The sequence below is a fragment of the Heterodontus francisci genome, chromosome 6 (genome assembly GCF_036365525.1).
Source record: "Heterodontus francisci isolate sHetFra1 chromosome 6, sHetFra1.hap1, whole genome shotgun sequence".
NCBI classification, from domain to species: Eukaryota; Metazoa; Chordata; class Chondrichthyes; order Heterodontiformes; family Heterodontidae; genus Heterodontus; species Heterodontus francisci.
The window spans coordinates 5577854-5595258 of record NC_090376.1 but is presented as its reverse complement, the minus strand read 5'-3'; the positions used below and the strand labels follow the sequence as shown (position 1 = coordinate 5595258).

At 45.6% G+C, this 17405-nt stretch overlaps 1 protein-coding gene across 1 annotated transcript in view; it reads left to right on the top strand.

The window, feature by feature from the left end:
- The window catches only part of xrra1 (X-ray radiation resistance associated 1), a 143640-nt gene that overhangs the window by 13202 nt on the left and 113033 nt on the right, over nucleotides 1–17405 (top strand). The window contains exons 3-4 of the mRNA XM_068033018.1: nucleotides 3545–3670; nucleotides 11508–11598. Coding sequence (XP_067889119.1) covers nucleotides 3593–3670; nucleotides 11508–11598 — 169 coding nt within the window. The 5' untranslated portion in view covers nucleotides 3545–3592. The remainder of the gene's footprint in view (nucleotides 1–3544; nucleotides 3671–11507; nucleotides 11599–17405) is intronic.

The window sequence follows — 17405 nt, the reverse complement described above, 5'->3', positions numbered from 1 at the left end:
CGACCCTGCAAAGTCCTCCTTACTAACATCTGGGGGCTTGTGCCAAAGTTGGGAGAGCTGTCCCACAGACTAGTCAAGCACCAGCCTGACATAGTCATACTCAGGGAATCATACCTGACGGACAATGTCCCAGACACTGCCATCACCATCCCCGGGAATGTCCTGTCCCACCGGCAGGACAGACCCAGCAGAGGTGGCGGGACAGTGGTATACAGTCGGGAGGGAGAGTTGCCTTGGGAGTCCTCAACATTGACTCCGGACCCAAAGAGGTCTCATGGCATCAGGTCAAACATGGACAAGGAAACCTCCTGCTGATTACCACCTACTGCCCCCCTCAGCTGATGAATCAGTACTCCTCCATGTTGAACAGTACTTGGAGGAAGCACGGAGGGTGGCAAGGGCACAGAATGTACTCTGGGTGGGGGACTTCAATGTCCATCACCAAGAGTGGCTCAGTAGCACCACTACTGAACGAGCTGGCCGAGTCCTAAAGGACATAGCTACTAGACTGGGTATGCAGCAGGTGGTGAGGGAACCAACAAGAGGGAAAAACACACTTGACCTCGTCCTCACCAATCTGCCTGCCGCAGATGCATCTGTCCATGACTGTATTGGTAGGAGTGACCACTGCACAGTCCTTGTGGAGACTAAGTCCCAACTTCACATTGAGGATACCGTCCATCGTGTTGTGTGGCACTACCACCATGCTAAATGAGATAGATTTCGAACAGATCCAGCAATGCAAAACTGGGCATCCATGAGGCACTGTGGGCCATCAGCAGCAGCAGAATTGTACTCATCCACAATCTGTAACCTCATGGCCCGGCATATCCCCCACTCGACCATTACCATGAAGCCAGGAGATCAACCCTGGTTCAATGAAGAGTGCAGGAAGGCATGCCAGGAGCAGCACCAGGCGTATCTAAAAATGAGGTGTCAACCTGGTGAAGCTACAACACAGGAATATCTGCATGCCAAACTGTGTAAGCAGCATGCGATAGACAAAGCTAAGCAATGGATCAGATCTAAGCTCTGCAGTCCTGCCACATCCAGCCATGAATGGTGGTGGAAAATTAAACAACTAACTGGAGGAGGTGGCTCCACAAATATCCCCAAACTCAAAAATGGGGAGCCCAGCACACCAGTGCGAAAGATAAGGCTGAAGCATTTGCAACAATCTTCAGCCAGAAGTGCCAAGTTGATGATCCATCTCTGCCTCCTCCTGAAGTCCCCAGCATCACAGATGCCAGACTTCAGCCAGTTCGATTCACTCTGCGTGATATCAAGAAACGGCTGAAGGCACTGGACACTGCAAAGGCTATGGGCCCTGACAATATTCCGGCAATAGTACTGAAGACCTGTGCTCCAGAACTTGCCGCGTCCCTAGCCAAGCTGTTCCAGTACAGCTACAACACTGGCATCTAACCTGCAATGTGGAAAGTTTCCCAGGTATGTCTTGTACACAAAAAGCAGGACAGGTCCAATCCGGCCAATTACCACCCCATCAGCCTACTCTCAATCATCAGTAAAGTGATGGAAGGTGTCATCAACAGTGCCATCAAGCGGCACTTGCTTAGCAATAACCTGCTCAGTGATGCTCAGTTTGGGTTCCGCCAGGGCCACTCAGCTCCTGACCTCATTACAGCCTCGGTTCAAACATGGACAAAAGAGCTGAACTCAAGAGGTAAGGTGAGAGTGACTGCCCTTGACATCAAGGCAGCATTTGACCGAATATGGCATCAAGGAGCCCTAGCAAAACTGAGGTCAATGGGAATCGGGGGGAAACCCACCGTTGGCTGGAGTCATACCTAGTGCAAAGGAAGATGGTTGTGGTTGTTAGAGGTTAATCATCTGAGCTCCAGGACATTAGTGCAGGAGTTCCTCAGGGTAGTATCCTAGGCCCAACCATCTTCAGCTGCTTCATCAAAGACCTTCCTTCAATCATAAGGTCAGAAGTGGGGATGTTTGCTGATGATTGCACAATGTTCAGCACCATTCGTGACTCCTCAGATACTGAAGCAGTCCGTGTAGAAATACAGCAAGACTTGGACAATATCTAGGCTTGGGCTGAAAAGAGGCAAGTAACATTTGCGCCACACAAGCACCAGGCAATGACCATCTCCAATAAGATAGAATCTAACCATCTCCCCTTGACATTCAATGGCATTACCATCGCTAAATCCCCCACTATTAACATCCTAGGGCAGGCTACCATTGACCAGAAACTGAACTGGAGTAGCCATATAAATACCGTGGCTGCAAGACCAGGTCAGAGGCTAGGAACCCTGCGGCGAGTAACTCACCTCCTGTCCACCATCTACAAGGCACAAGTCAGGAGTGTGATGGAATACTCTCCACTTGCCTGGATGGGTGCAGCTGCAACAACAGTCAAGAAGCTCGACACCATCCAGGACAAAGCAGTCCGCTTGATTGGCACCTCATATGCAAGCATTCACTCCCTCCACCATCGACGTACAGTGGCAGCAGTGTGTACCATCTACAAGATGCACTGCAGCAAAGCACCAAGGCTTCTTCGACAGTACCTTCCAAACCCGCGCCCTCTACCAACTAGAAGTAAATGCATGGGAACACCACGACCTGCAAGTTCCCCTCCAAGCTACACACCATCCTGATTTGAAACTATATCACCATTCCTTCACTGTCGCTGGGTCAAAATCCTGGAACTCTCTTCCTAACAGCACTGTGGGTGTACCTACCCCACATGGACTGCAACGGTTCAAGAAGGCAGCTCACCACCACCTTCTCAAGGGAAATTATGGATGGGCAAGAAATGTTAGCCTCGCCAGCAACGCCCACATCCCATGAATGAATTTTTTAAAAATATACTACCACAGCAAGAACAACTTACATTTAAATAGCGCCTTTAACGCAGTAAAACATCCATCCCATGGTGCTTCACAGGAGTGTTATCAAACAAAGTTTGACACTGAGACACATGAGGAGACATTAGGGCAGATGACCACAAGCAGCAGGTTTTAAGGAGCTTCTTAAAGGAGGAGAGAGAGGTAGAGAGGTTTAGGAAGGGAATTCCAGAGTTTAGGGCTTAGGCAGCTGATGGCACGGCCGACAATGTTGCAGCGATGGAAATTGGAAACACACAAGAGGCCAGAATTAGACAAACACAGAGACGTTGGAGGGTTGTGGGACTATAGGGAGGGGCGAGGCCATGAGGAGTTTTAAAATAAGGATGAGAATACATAAGCAGTGAAGATGACAGCTTGCGATCTCCCGAAAAGTCCTCGGTATGTGAGTATTGGTACCTATATCTCGTATACATTGCATGTAAGGGGCTGTGTTTTATCACTTTGTTGACCTCATAATCCCAGCAGGAAACCACACTGACTGGGAAAGCAGGTTGGAGAATCAGGTTGCAGCCCTGCCCCCCACCTTGGAACTCGGCACCCCCTATTGGGAATGTGGTATTGAGCCTAACAAGTGATTATTCAAGTGGTGTGTTATATTTATTTTTAAGAAAATGTTTTAGCTAAATAAAAATAATCCTTTCCCCATCTCTCTGTTTCAGAACCGAGCAACTTTGGAAAAATTGCTGGAACTTCCCAAAATAAAACCAATGTGTTTTCTAAAACAGAAGAATGAGTTTTTCCCACCGTTCTCAGGGCTGACACACCTCAGCCTTGCACAAAATAAGGTAATGTCTGCAATAAAAACAAGAAATGCTGGAACCACTCAGCAGGTCTGGCAGCATCTGTGAAAAGAGAAGCAGAGTTAACGTTTCGGGTCAGTGACCCTTCTTCGGAACTGACAAATATTAGAAAAGTCACAGGTTATAAGCAAGTGAGGTGGGGGTGGGGCAAGAGATAACAAAGGAGGCCACATAGCTGACCAAAAGGTCACGGAGCAAAGGCAAACAATATGTTAATAGTGTGTTGAAAGACAAAGCATCAGTACAGATTAGGTGTTAATACACTGAATATTGAACAGCAGCAAGTGCAAACCTGAAAAGAAACAGTGGATAAGCAAACTGAACAAGCTATGACCCCACCACCGAACATCAAGCCACCGTCCAAAGGACTGTCACTGACCTTATCTCCTCTGGAGATCTTCCCTCTACAGCTTCCAACCTCATAGTCCCACAACCCCGGACAGCCCACTTCTATCTCCTTCCCAAAATCCACAAACGGGAGTGTCCCGGCAGACCCATTATGTCAGACTGCTCCTGCCCCACTGAACTTATTTCTTCCTATCTAGACTCTATCTTTTCTCCGCTGGTCCAGTCTCTTCCCACCTACATCCGTGACTCTTCTGACGCCATACGTCATTTTGACATTTTCCAGTTTCCTGGTCCCAACCGCCTCCTCTTCACTATGGACGTCCAATCGCTCTACACTGCCATACCCCACCAGGACGGTTTGAGGGCTCTCCGCTTCTTCCTGGAACGGAGGCCCAACCAGTCCCCATCCACCACCACCCTCCTCCGCCTGGCTGAACTTGTTCTCACATTGAACAACTTCTCCTTCAACTCCACTCACTTCCTTCAAGTAAAAGGTGTCGCAATGGGTACCCGCATGGGTCCTAGTTATGCCTGTCTTTTTGTGGGATATGTCGAGCATTCTTTGTTCCAGTCCTACTCAGGCCCCCTCCCCCAACTCTTTTTCCGGTACATTGATGACTGTATCGGTGCCGTTTCCTGCTCCCGCCCCGAACTGGAAAACTTTATCAACTTTGCTTCCAATTTCCACCCTTCTCATGGTCCATCTCTGACACTTCCCTTCCCTTCCTCGACTTCTCTGTCTCCATCTCTGGGGATAGGTTGTCTACTAATATCCACTAAATGAGAGCAGCTGTATCACAGCATACATTCAGAGCGTGATGACATATGGGACCCATATTTGTCCTGTGTAATGAAATATATAAAAGTACAACACATTGGAGATCCTTGGGGAGCTTCCATCTAGTCTTTCTGAAGCTAGCGTAAGCAGCGAAGACAGCAGCTTACGATCTCTGGAGGAGTCCTTGGTATATGAGTATTGGTACCTATATCGCATAGACACTGCATGTAAAGAGTTAGATTAGATTAGATTAGAGATACAGCACTGAAACAGGCCCTTCGGCCCACCGAGTCTGTGCCGAACATCAACCACCCATTTATACTAATCCTACACTAATCCCATATTCCTACCAAACATCCCCACCTGTACCTATATTTCCCTACCACCTACCTATACTAGTGACAATTTATAATGGCCAATTTACCTATCAACCTGCAAGTCTTTTGGCTTGTGGGAGGAAACCAGAGCACCCGGAGAAAACCCACGCAGACACAGGGAGAACTTGCAAACTCCACACAGGCAGTACCCGGAATCGAACCCGGGTCCCTGGAGCTGTGAGGCTGCGGTGCTAACCACTGCGCCACTGTGCCGCCCTTAGGTTAGGTTTTATTGTCTTATTGACCTGATTTAATAGGGTATGGGCTGGACATTTTCAGTTTTCCTAGTTCTCCAACTTGGCAAAAAGAGTAATTTTCTTTAAAAAAAAAGAATGCATAAATATGAAATAGTTCCACCCCCAAATCTCTTTTGTTCTGTTTTTAAATTCAGTTATAAAGGGACAGGGAAATGTCTGAACTGTTGCAGTTGATTAATCTGTGGAAATAGCAATATTTCAATGAGCAAGTGGTCAATCTATTAGAACAGACTATCTAGGGAGATGGTGGAATCAGTTAACTAACGTTAGACTCCTTTCAGAAAATAACATTGTGACACACAGTACCTAAGTAGTTTGAGACATGATGTGTGGAGAGAGTAGCGAGCTCGGGAGGAAGAGGAATTTGGCTCTACGGTTTCCGAAGAATCACAGAATCGTTACAGTGAAGAAGAAGGCCATTTGGCCCATCGAGCCTGCTCCGCCATTCAATAAGTTCATGGCTGAACTGATTACTCCACATTTCCACTTACCCTCGATAACCTTTCACAGGCTTGCTTATCAAGAATCTGTCTACCTCTGCCTTAAAAAGGTTCCACTGCCTTTTGAGGAAGAGAATTCCAAAGATTCACAACCCTCTGAGAGAAAACATTTCGTCTTAAGTGGGCGACCCCTTATTTTTAAACAGTGACCCCTAGTTCTAGATTCTCCCACAAAGGGAAACATCCTTTCAACATCTACCCTGTCAAGATCCCTCAGGATCTTATATGTTTCAATCAAGTTGCCTCTTACTCTTCTAAATTCCAGCGGATACAAGCCTAGCTTGTCCAATTTTTCCTCGTAAGGCAACCCGCCCATTCCAGGTATTAGTCTAGTAAACCTTCTCTGTACTGCCTCCAATGCATTTACATCCTTCCTTAAAGAAGGAAACCAATACTGTACACAGTACTCCAGATGTGGTCTCACCAATGCCCTGTATAGCTGAAACATAACCTCCCTACTTTTGTATACAATTCCCCTCGCGATAAACAGTAACATTCTATTAGCTTTCCTAATTACATGCTGTACCTGCATACTAACCTTTTATGATTCATGCACTAGGACACCCAGATCCCTCTGCATCTCAGAGATCTGCAATCTCTCACCATTTAGATAATATGCTTCTTTTTTATTCTTCCTGCCAAAGTGAACAATTTCCCACTTTCCCACATTATACTCCATCTGGCAGTTCTTTGCCCACTCATTTAACCTATCTATATCCCTTTGTAGCCCCCTTATGTCCTCTTCACAAGATACTTTCCTACCTATCTTTGTGTCATCAGAAAATTTGGCAATCATACCTTCATCTAAGTTATTTATATAAATTGTAAAAGGTTGAGGCCCCAGCACTGATCCCTGTGGCACACCACTCATTACATCTTGCCAACCAGAAAATGACCCATTTATGCCTACTCTCTGTTTCCTGTTGGCTAGCAATCTTCTATCCATGTCAATATGTTAACCCCTACACCATAAGCTTTTATTTTCTGCAATAACCTTTGATGTGGCACCTTATCAAATGGCTTCTGGAAGTCTAAGTACAATACATCCAGCGGTTCCCCTTTATCACAGCACATGTAACTCCCTCAAAGAACTCCAGTAAATTGGTTAAACATGATTTCCCTTTTACAAAACCATGTTGACTCTGCCTGATTACTTTGAATTTTTCTAAATGTCCTGTATTTGAATGCCCTATCTTTAATAATAGCTGCTAACATTTTCCCTAAGTCAGATGTTAAGCTAACTGGCCTGTATTTTCCTACTTTCTGTCTCCCTCCCTGAGTCGGAACAGTTTCTCTCTATCTACTCTATCTAGACCCCTCATGATTTTGAATACCTCGATCAAATCACCTCTCAGCCTTCTCTTCTCCAAGGAAAACAGTCCTAACTTCTCTAATCTATCTTCATAACTGAAATTCCTCATCCTTGGAACCATTCTCATGAATCTTTTCTGTACTCTCTCCAATTCCCTCACGTCTTTCCTAAAGTGCGGCACCCAGAACTGGACGCAATACGCCAGCTGAGGCCGAACTATTGTCTTATACAAGTTCAGGCAAGTTAAGACTTTGCTTAATTAACTCGCATTTGTCCATGTGACTATCGATTTTGTCCCAAATTATTTTTTCTAGAAGTTTTCCCATCACCGCAGTTAAACTGACTGGCCTGTACTTGCTGGGCTTATCTTTACACCCTTTTTTGAACAAGGGTGTAACATTTGCAATTCTCAAATCCAGTGGCACAATCCCGGAATCTAAGGAAGACAGAAAAATTATGGCCAGTGCTTCTGTGATTTCCACCCTCACTTCCCTCCGTATCCTTGGATGCATCTCATCCGGCCCTGGTGTTTTATTCACTTTAAGTTTTTTTTTAATCATTCATGGGATGTGGGCGTTGCTGGCCAGGCCAGCATTTATTGTTCAAACCTAATTACCCTTGAGAAGGTGGTGGTGAGCTGCCTTCTTGAACTGCTGCAGTGCATGTGGGGTAGGTATACCCACAGTGCTGTTAGGAAGGGAGTTCCAGGATTTTGACCCAGTGACAGTGAAGGAACAGCGATATAGTTCCAAGTCAGGATGGTGTGTGACTTGGAGGGGAACTTGCAGGTGGTGGTGTTCCCATGCATCTGCTGCCCTTGTCCTTCTAGTTGGTAGAGGTCGCTGGTTTGTAAGGTGCTGTCTAAGGAGCCTTGGTGTGTTGCAGCAGTGCATCTTGTAGATGGTACACACTGCTGCCACTGTGCGTCGGTGGTGGAGGGAGTGAATGTTTGTAGATGGGGTGCCAATCAAGCGGGCTGCTTTGTCCTGGATGGTGTCGAGCTTCTTGAGTGTTGTTGGAGCCAGGGCCCCAGCAATCTCCTCCCTTGCTTCCCATAGCATCCTAGGATACACCTGGTCAGGCTCTGGGGATTTATCCACCTTGCGCTTCAAAACCTCCAACACCTCCTCAGTTGTAATGTTGATATGCTCCAGGATATCGCTGTTCCCTCCCTTGAACTCACTAGATTCCATGACCTTCTCCACGGTAAATACAGACGAGAAATATACATTTAAGACCTCGCCCATTTCCCGTGGCTCCACACATAGATTGCCACACTGATCCTTAAGGGGACCTACTCTCTCCCTAGCTACCCTTTTACTCTTAATATACTTATAGAATCTTTTAGGATTCTCCTTTATGTTATCTGCCAGGGAAATCTCATGGCTCCTTTTCGCCCTCCTAATTTCCTTCTTAGGTGTAGTCCTACATCCCCTATACTCCTCGAGGGACTCACTTGATCCCAGCTGCCTATAACTGAGATATGCCTCCTTCTTTGTCCTGACCTGACCCTCAATATCCCTCGTCAACCTCGTCAACCAAGGTTTCCTAAACTTGCCAGCCTTGCCCTTCCATCTAACAGGAACATGCCGGCCCTGAACTCTTCCTATCTCACTTTTAAAAGCCTCCCACTTGCCAGACGTCCCTTTACCTGTAAACAGCCTCTCCCATTCAACTTTTGAGAGTTCCTGTCTGATGCCATCGAAATTAGCCTTCCCCCAATTTAGAACTTCAACCTGAGGACCAGTCCTATCCTTTTCCATAACTATCTTGAAGCTAATAGAGTTATGGTCACTGGTCCCAAAGTGCTCCCCCACTGACACATCAACCACCTGCCCAACCTCATTTCCCAAGAGGAGGTCGAGTGTAGCCCCTTCTCTAGTAGGGCCATCCACATACTGCTTCAGAAAACTATCCTGGACACACTTAACAAATTCTTCTCCATCTGATCCTTTAGCACTAAGGCAGTCCCAGTCACTATTAGGGAAGTTAAAATCACCTACTATTACAACCTAATAATTCCTACACCTATCTGTGATTTCCCTACGTGTATGCTCCTCCACTTCTCTCTGACGATTGGGGGGCCTATAGTATAATCCCATCAAAGTGATCACCCCTTTCTTATTTCTAAGATCTACCCATATAGCCTCGCTGGACGTTCCCCCCAGGATATCCTGTCTAAGTACAGCCATGAAGTCCTCCCTAATCAATAGTGCAACTCCCCCTCCTCTCTTACCTCCACCTCTGTGACGCCGGAAGCATCAGTACCCCGGAATATTGAGCTGCCAGTCCTGCCCATCCCTCAACCACGTTTCCATAATAGCTATAATATCACAATCCCATGTACCGATCCATGCTCTGAGTTCATCTGCCTTACCTGTAAGGCTTCTTGCATTAAAGTAAATGCAGTTAGCCTACCAGACCATCCACGCTCCTTGTCCTGCCCCTGCCTGGCCTGCCTACTGGGCTTGCTTGCTTTAACCTCTACATTTGTCTCAACTATCTCATCAGAGAGACTACTACTTTGAATCCCACCCCCCTGCCGCAGAAACGCCTGTCTGTTCCCTTTACTAATGAATCCCCTATCACTACTGCTCTTTCACTCTTCTTCCTTCCCTCCTGTGCAGCTGAGCCACCTGTGGTGCCACAAACTTCGCTCTGACTGCACTTCTCTGAGGAACCATCACCAGTATTCAAATGGAAAACTGATTAGTGAGTGAGATCATATCAGGGAACTGCTGCACTACCTGCCTGGTTCTCTAAGACTGCCTGGTAGTCATCCATTCCCAACTGTCTGCATGCTCCTAACCTGTGGCATGACCACCTCCCTAAACATGCTATCCATGTAGTCCTCCGCCTCGCAGATGAAAAGTAGTGACTCCAGCCGCTGCTCGAGTTCCGAAACCCGGAGCTCAAGCTTGTGCAGCCAGTGACACGTCCTGCAGATGTGTTTGTCTAGGACACATGGTACGTCCATGACTTCCCACGTGCTACAGGCTCTACATTCCACTCAGCCGAGCTGACCTGCCATACCTTAACTTTACAGACTATTTATTATAGGTAGTATTGCTTACCAGGTACTCACCAGCTCCTTCCAGTGCATGGAAGAAAGAATCAAATACTGGAGGTTTCAAAAAGTAGAACAAGTAGAAAAATGGAGCACCTCCTCCCCCCTTCACCGAACTCGCCACTCACCAAACTTGAATCTCCACACACAGCTTGCAATGTGCACACCATATAAAGCTCTCCACTGCTGGGGTTTTCCTCACCTCATGCCTGAGTCTGTTGTAGACTCACTGATAGAGACTGATCGCTGTGATTAATGGTGATATCATGCAACTCCCAGCTGGTAGAAAATGAATTAGTTTAGCCACAGTCTCTTCTCATCTAGCAATTCCTAGGTTCCATCAAAGTACAACTTCAATCAGTCAATAATTCACATAAGTTATTGATGCAGGAATTGCTGATTTCCCACAGAAGGAGGGAGGAATGGACATAGAGCTAGCTCTGGTGATCACAGTGGAAGGAAATATATATTGTATTGCAGTACAGTGCAGGTTAAATGACATCAGAAGCTGGGGTTGTTCTCCTTACAGTAGAGAAGGTTAAGGAAAGATTCAATAGAGGTGTTCAAAATTGTGAAGGGTTTTGATAGAGTAAATAGGGAGAAACTGTTTCCACTGGCATTAACCAGAGGGCACAGATTTAAGGTAATTGGCAAAAGAACCAGAGGAGAGATGAAGAGAATTTTTTTTTTACGCAGCTAGTTGTTATGATCTGGAATGCACTGCCTAAAAGGGCGGTGGAAGTAGATTCAATAGGGAATTGGATAAATACTTTTAGGGGGAAGGTTTGCAGGGCTATGGGGAAAGAGCAAGGGGGGGAGTGGGACTTTCGAAGAGCTGTCATAGGAACGATGGGCAGAATGGCCTCTTTCCATGCTGTATCATTCTGTTAACACAAGTTCAGTTTCCCTGCCCCATTCTGTTCCTAATCTGAGTCCAAGATGAGAGTTGCTCAGCTGAGATGATGATGTCTCCCAGTAACAGGGTGGGGAACATGGTCCACATGGTGAATGTCCCATCGACTTCAGAATATGGATATTTGCCCCATGAGCAGCCAAGGTGAATATCTGGAGCTGAGACTCAGGCATCACTGGGGCAAAGCCAGGTGATTCAGGTGGAAGGATGTGTGAAAAGGCCATGATTTACAAACAGTCCCTTTCTTTGCTGATGTGCTTTTTGTTGCAGATATCGGATGATGAGGAGCTGTTAGCTGTTTGTCTCTTTCCGGCACTCAGTAAACTGACCATCTACAACAATCCTGTCGTCTTCCACTCTGGTACAATATCTTATTGCTGCAGCTGTTTATCCTGTTGAATTAATGGGATGTCATACGGGTGCACAGGAAGTGCTATGAGATGAAATTTTAATCCTTACCCTGCTGATTAATATATTTAATAGAAATTACAGCACAGAAACAGGCCATTTGGCTCAATCAGTCAGTGTTGGTATTTATCCTCCACATGAGCAGTATCCCATTTTCCTATTCTGTTCCCTTTAATTCCCCTTTCTATAACCACCAAACTAACCTAGTCTTAAATCTTGTTCTGGTCTCTGCTTTATAGAAATATATACAAGTTACAACACAAAAAAAGGCCATTTGGCTCAACTCATAAAATCATAGAAATACAGAAATTTACAGCACATCGTAGCTGTGCCAGCTGAAAATGAGCTATCCAGCCTAATCACACCTTCCAGCTCCTGGCCCATAACCGTGTGGGTAACAGCACTTCAAGTGCATATCCAAGTGTTTCTTAAATATGATAAGGGTTTCTGCCTCTAACGCCCTTTCAGGCAGTGTGTTCCAGAGCTCCACCACCCTCTGGGTGAAAAAAATTACTCTTCAACTCCTCTCTAATCCTTCTGCAATTACTTTAAATCAATGTCCCCCTGTTATTGATCTCTCTGCTAATGGAAATAGGTCCATCCTATGCACTCTATCTGGGCCCCTCATAATTTTATACACCTCAAATAAATCTTCCTCTCAGTTTCCTCTGTTCCAAACACAAAATCAACCTATTAAATCTTTCCTCATAGCTAAAATTCTGATAGATCTCTGTAATCACTCGAGTGCAATCTCATCCTTTCGGTAATGCAGTGACCAAAACTGTACGCAGTACTCGAGCTGCGTTTTAACGAGTGTTTTATACAGTTCTAGCATAACCTCTCTGCTCTTGTATTCTAATCCTTAGCTAATAAAGGAAAGTATCCAGTATGCCCTCTTAACTACCTTATCTCCCTTCAGGGATCTGTGGACATGCACTCTGTTCTCTCTGTTCCTCTATACTTCTCAGTAACCTACCATTTATTGTGTATTTTCTTGCCTTGTTAGCCTTCCCCAAATGCATTACCTCACACTTCTCTGGATTGAATTCCATTTGTCATTTTTCTGTCCCCTTGATATCTTCCTGCAGTTTACAGCTCTCTACCTCACCATCAACCACATAACTAATTTTTGTTTCATCTGCAAATTTCTTAATCATTCCTCATATTTTTAAATCAAAATCATTGATATATACCACAAACAGCAATAGACCCAGTATTGAGCCTTGTGGAACCCCACTGGAAACAGCCTTCCAGTCACAGAAACACATATCAACCATTACCCTTTGCTTCCTGCCACAGGGACAATTTTGGATCCAACTTGACACTTGCCCTTGGATCCTATGGGTTTTTACTTTTATGGTTCAAGTCGGTGTTTATGCTCAACAAGAACCTCCACCCACCCCTCTTCATCTCACTCTAGCAACATATCCTGCTATTCCTTTCTCGCTCATGTGTTTATCTGGCTTCCCATTAAATGTATCTGTGCTATTCACTTCAACCACTCCATGTGGGAGCAAGTTTCATGTACTCACCACTGTCTGGGTAAAGAAGTTTCTCCTGAATTCTTTGTTGGATTTATTAGTGACTATCTTATATTGATAACCTCTAGTTTTGGACTCCTCTGTTTTATTACATTACATAAGTGACTACGCTGCCAAAAGTAATGGATTGGCTGTGAAACACCTTGGGGCATCCTGCGTGAAGTCCCGCTCTAGAGACTTAAGCACATAATGGAGACTCAACTCCACAATGCAGTACTAAGGGAATGCTGCACTGTCGGAGGTGCTGCCGTTTGGATGAGACATTAAATCTAAGTGAGGTGAAGCTTCTGTCAGCAACAGACCAGGGAACTAATGTGGGACCTTCCTGGTCAGTGTGGCTTAGAACCACAGCCTTCCACCCCCTTCAGAAACCCATGACAGATTCCTGTCAATTTAAATGTAGGCATTAAAGATCCAAATGCTACTATTTGAAGAACAGGGAAGTTCTACCTGTTGTCCTAACCAATATCTTTCCCTCAACCAACATCACTAAAACAGATTGTCTTTTCATTTATCTCATTGCTATTTGTGGGAGCTTGCTGTGCGCAAATTGGCTGTTGCATTTTCCTATATTACAGTACTTCAAGAAGTACTTCATTGGCTGCAAATCAGTTTGATATTTTCTGAGGTTCTGAAAGGAGCTACAGAAATCCTTCTTTACAAATCACTTTCTGTTTTAAATGCTGCCATGTAGTCTGGGGTGCCTATTTATAAGTCTCACACTTCCTTCTCAAGAATGAGAACATTGAAGGGAGACTCACCCTCACATGCTGCCTGGTGCTGGGTTGACGATAGAGGGTGTACACCCTCAGCTTGCAAACATCTGGCACACTGGATAGGAAAGGGTGGAGAGCAAAAATGGATGGGCAAACGTAGCCAAAATAAGTTGGATGCTTCTGAGCAGCAAAGTTTTATAAGGTAATAAAGCATTGGTTTGTACTTGTTGCAGAGTTAGGGTTTCACAGGACAAGGTGAAACTTTTTTTTTTAGAGATACAGCACTGAAACAGGCCATTTGGCCCACCGAGTCTGTGCCGACCATCAACCACCCATTTATACTAATCCTACACTAATCCCATATTCCTACCACATCCCCACCTGTCCCTATATTTCCCTACCACCTACCTATACTAGGAGCAATTTATAATAGCCAATTTACCTACCACCCTGCAAGTCTTTTGGAGGATATACTTGAATTGGAGGCGGTGCAGCGAAGGCTCACTAGATTGGTCCCTGGGATGAGAGGGTTGTCCTATGCTGAGAGGCTGAGTAAATTGGGACTATATTCTCTGGAGTTTAGAAGAATGAGAGGTGATCACATTGAGACATCAAGATTCTGAAGGGCAACACAAACAAGGAATGCTGGAAATACTCAGCAAGTCTGGCAGCATCTGTGGAGAGAGAACCTTTCATCAGAACAGGTCACAGACCTGAAATGTTAACTCTGCTTCTCTCTCCACAGATGCTGCCAGACCTGCTGAGTATTTCCAGCATTTATTGTGTTTCAGATTTCCAGCATCTGCAGTATTTTACTTTTAAGATCCTGAAGGAGCTTGACAGGGTAGATACTGAGACGTTTCCACTGGCTGGAGAATCTAAAACATGGGGGTGCAGACTCAGGATAAGCGTTTGCCACTTAGGATTGAGATGAGGAGAAATTTCTTCACTCAGAGGGTTGTGGATGCTCAGTCATTGAGTATATTCAAGGCTAGGACAGAAATATTTTTGATCTCACAGGGAATTACAGGATATGGGGAGCAGTTAGGAAAGTGGAGTTGAGGGAGAAGATCACTATGGTCATATTGAATGGTGGAGCAGGCTTGAGGGGCCAAATGGTCTATACCCGCTCCTATGTCGTATGTTGCTCCAGAGTTGGGTATTGTGTGCTATGATTAGATCAGTTTTTTTTTATTCATTCATGGGATTTGGGCGTCACTGGCCAGGCCAGCATTTATTGCCGATCCCTAATTGCCCTTGAGAAGGTGGTGGTGAGCTGCCTTCTTGAACCGCTGCAGTCCATGTGGGGTAGGTACACCCACACTGCTGTTAGGAAGGGACTTCCAGGATTTTGACCCAGCGACAGTGAAGGAATGGCAATATAGTTCCAAGTCAGGATGGTGTGTGACTTGGAGGGGAACTTGCAGGTGATGGTGTTCCCATGCATCTGCTGCCCTCGTCCTTTTAGTTGGTAGAGGTCGCAGGTTTGGAAGGTGCTGTCGAAGGAGCCTTGGTGCATTGCTGCAGTGCATCTAGTAGATGGTACACACTGCTGCCACTGTGCGTCAGTGGTGGAGGGAGTGAATGTTTGTAGATGGGGTGCCAATCAAGCGGGCTGCTTTGTCCTGGATGGTGTCGAGCTTCTTGACTGTTGTTGGAGCTGCACCCATCCAGGCAAGTGGAGAGTATTCCATCACACTCCTGACTTGTGCCTTGTAGATGGTGGACAGGCTTTGGGGAGTCAGGAGGTGAGTTACTCACCTCAGGATTCCCAGCCTCTGACCTGCTGTGAGTGATGGGAAATCTGCAGTGAGTTTGTAAAGCGGTGAAAGGCTGTGCCGTTCCTGAGTCACACTGCCAGGAAGTTATCAGGTCAGATCCCTGGTCTGTGCCCAGTTAGCTCATGCCTGTTGGCAGTAACTTCACCTCACTTAGTCCCTGCATCCCTGGGATTGGGGAAGGTCAGAAATCAACCCAGATTCTTGATGCAAAAAGTGGATGTATTTGGATGTCAGCAAAGCACAGGACTGGACTCAGCTGCAATGCCTCCACAGAATCACAGAATTGTTACAGCACAGAAGGAGGCCATTCAGCCCATCATGTCCGCACCGGCTCTCTGAATGAGCAACACCCTCAGTTCCATTCGCCTGCCTTCTCCCCATAACCCTGCACATTCTTCCTTTTCATATAACTGTCTAATTCCCTTTTGAATGCTTCAATTGAACCTGCCTCCACCATGTTCTCAGGCAGTGCATTCCAGACCTTAACCACTCGCTTCGTGAAAAAGTTTTTCCGCAGGTTACTTTAGCTTCTCTTACCAAATACTTTAAATCTGTGTCCTCTCGTTCTCAATCCTTTCATGAGTGGGAACAGTTTGTCTCTATCTGCTCTGTCCAGACCCCTCTTGATTTTGAATACCTCCATCAAATCACCTCTCAGCCTCCTCTTCTCCAAGGAGAATAGTCCTAACTTCTCCAATCTATCTTCATAACTGAAATTTCTCATCCCTGGAACCATTTTCGTGAATCTTTTCTGTACTCTCTCCAATGCCCTCACGTTTTTCCTAAAGTGCGGCACCCAGAACTGGATACAATACTCCAGCTGAAGCCGAACTAGTGTCTTATACAAGTTCAACATAACTTCCTCGCTCTTGTACTCCATGCCCCTATTAGTAAAGCCCAGGATACTGTATGCTTTATTAATCACTCTCTCAACCTGTCCTGCCACCTTCAATAACTTATGCACATATACAGCTCGGTCCCTCTGCTCCTGCATCCCCTTTAGAATTGTACCGTTTATTCTATATTGTCTCTCCATGTTCTTCCTACCAAAATGAATCACAGAGACCTTGCTAAAAGAAGGGGAGGACTGGGTGTTCCTGGATACGAGGTGTTCAGGAAAGAGAGGAAAGGGAAAAAAGAGAGAGGGGCGGCGGTATTGATTAAGGAGAGCATTGCAGTGCTGGAGAAAAAGGATGTCCCAGAGGAGACCAGAACAGAATCAATTTGGCCAGAACTAAGGAACATAATGGTGCGGTTACCTTGCTCGATGTTGTCTGTAGGCCACCAGCTAGTGGGAAGGATGTGGAGGAACAAATTTGCAAGGAAATTACAGAAAGGTGCAAAAACTATAGGGTAGTTATAATGGGGGACTTTAATTATCCAAACATAGACTGGGATAATAATAGTGTAAAGGGCAGTGAGGGGCAAGAGTTCCTAGAGTGTATTCAGGACTATTTTCAACAGCAGTATGTTTCTCGTCCAACGAGAAAGGTGGCACTGCTAGACCTGGTTCTTGGGAATGAGGTGGCCCAAATGGATCAAGTGTCAGTAGGAGAACATTTAGGGGATAGTGATCATTGTATCATAAGGTTTAGACTGACTATGGAAAAGGACAAAGAGCAATCCAGGGTAAGAACAATTAACTGGGGGAAAGCCAACTTCAATGGGGTAAGAATGGAGCTGGGGCGAATTAATTGGAGTCAAAAGCTGGCAGGAAAACCG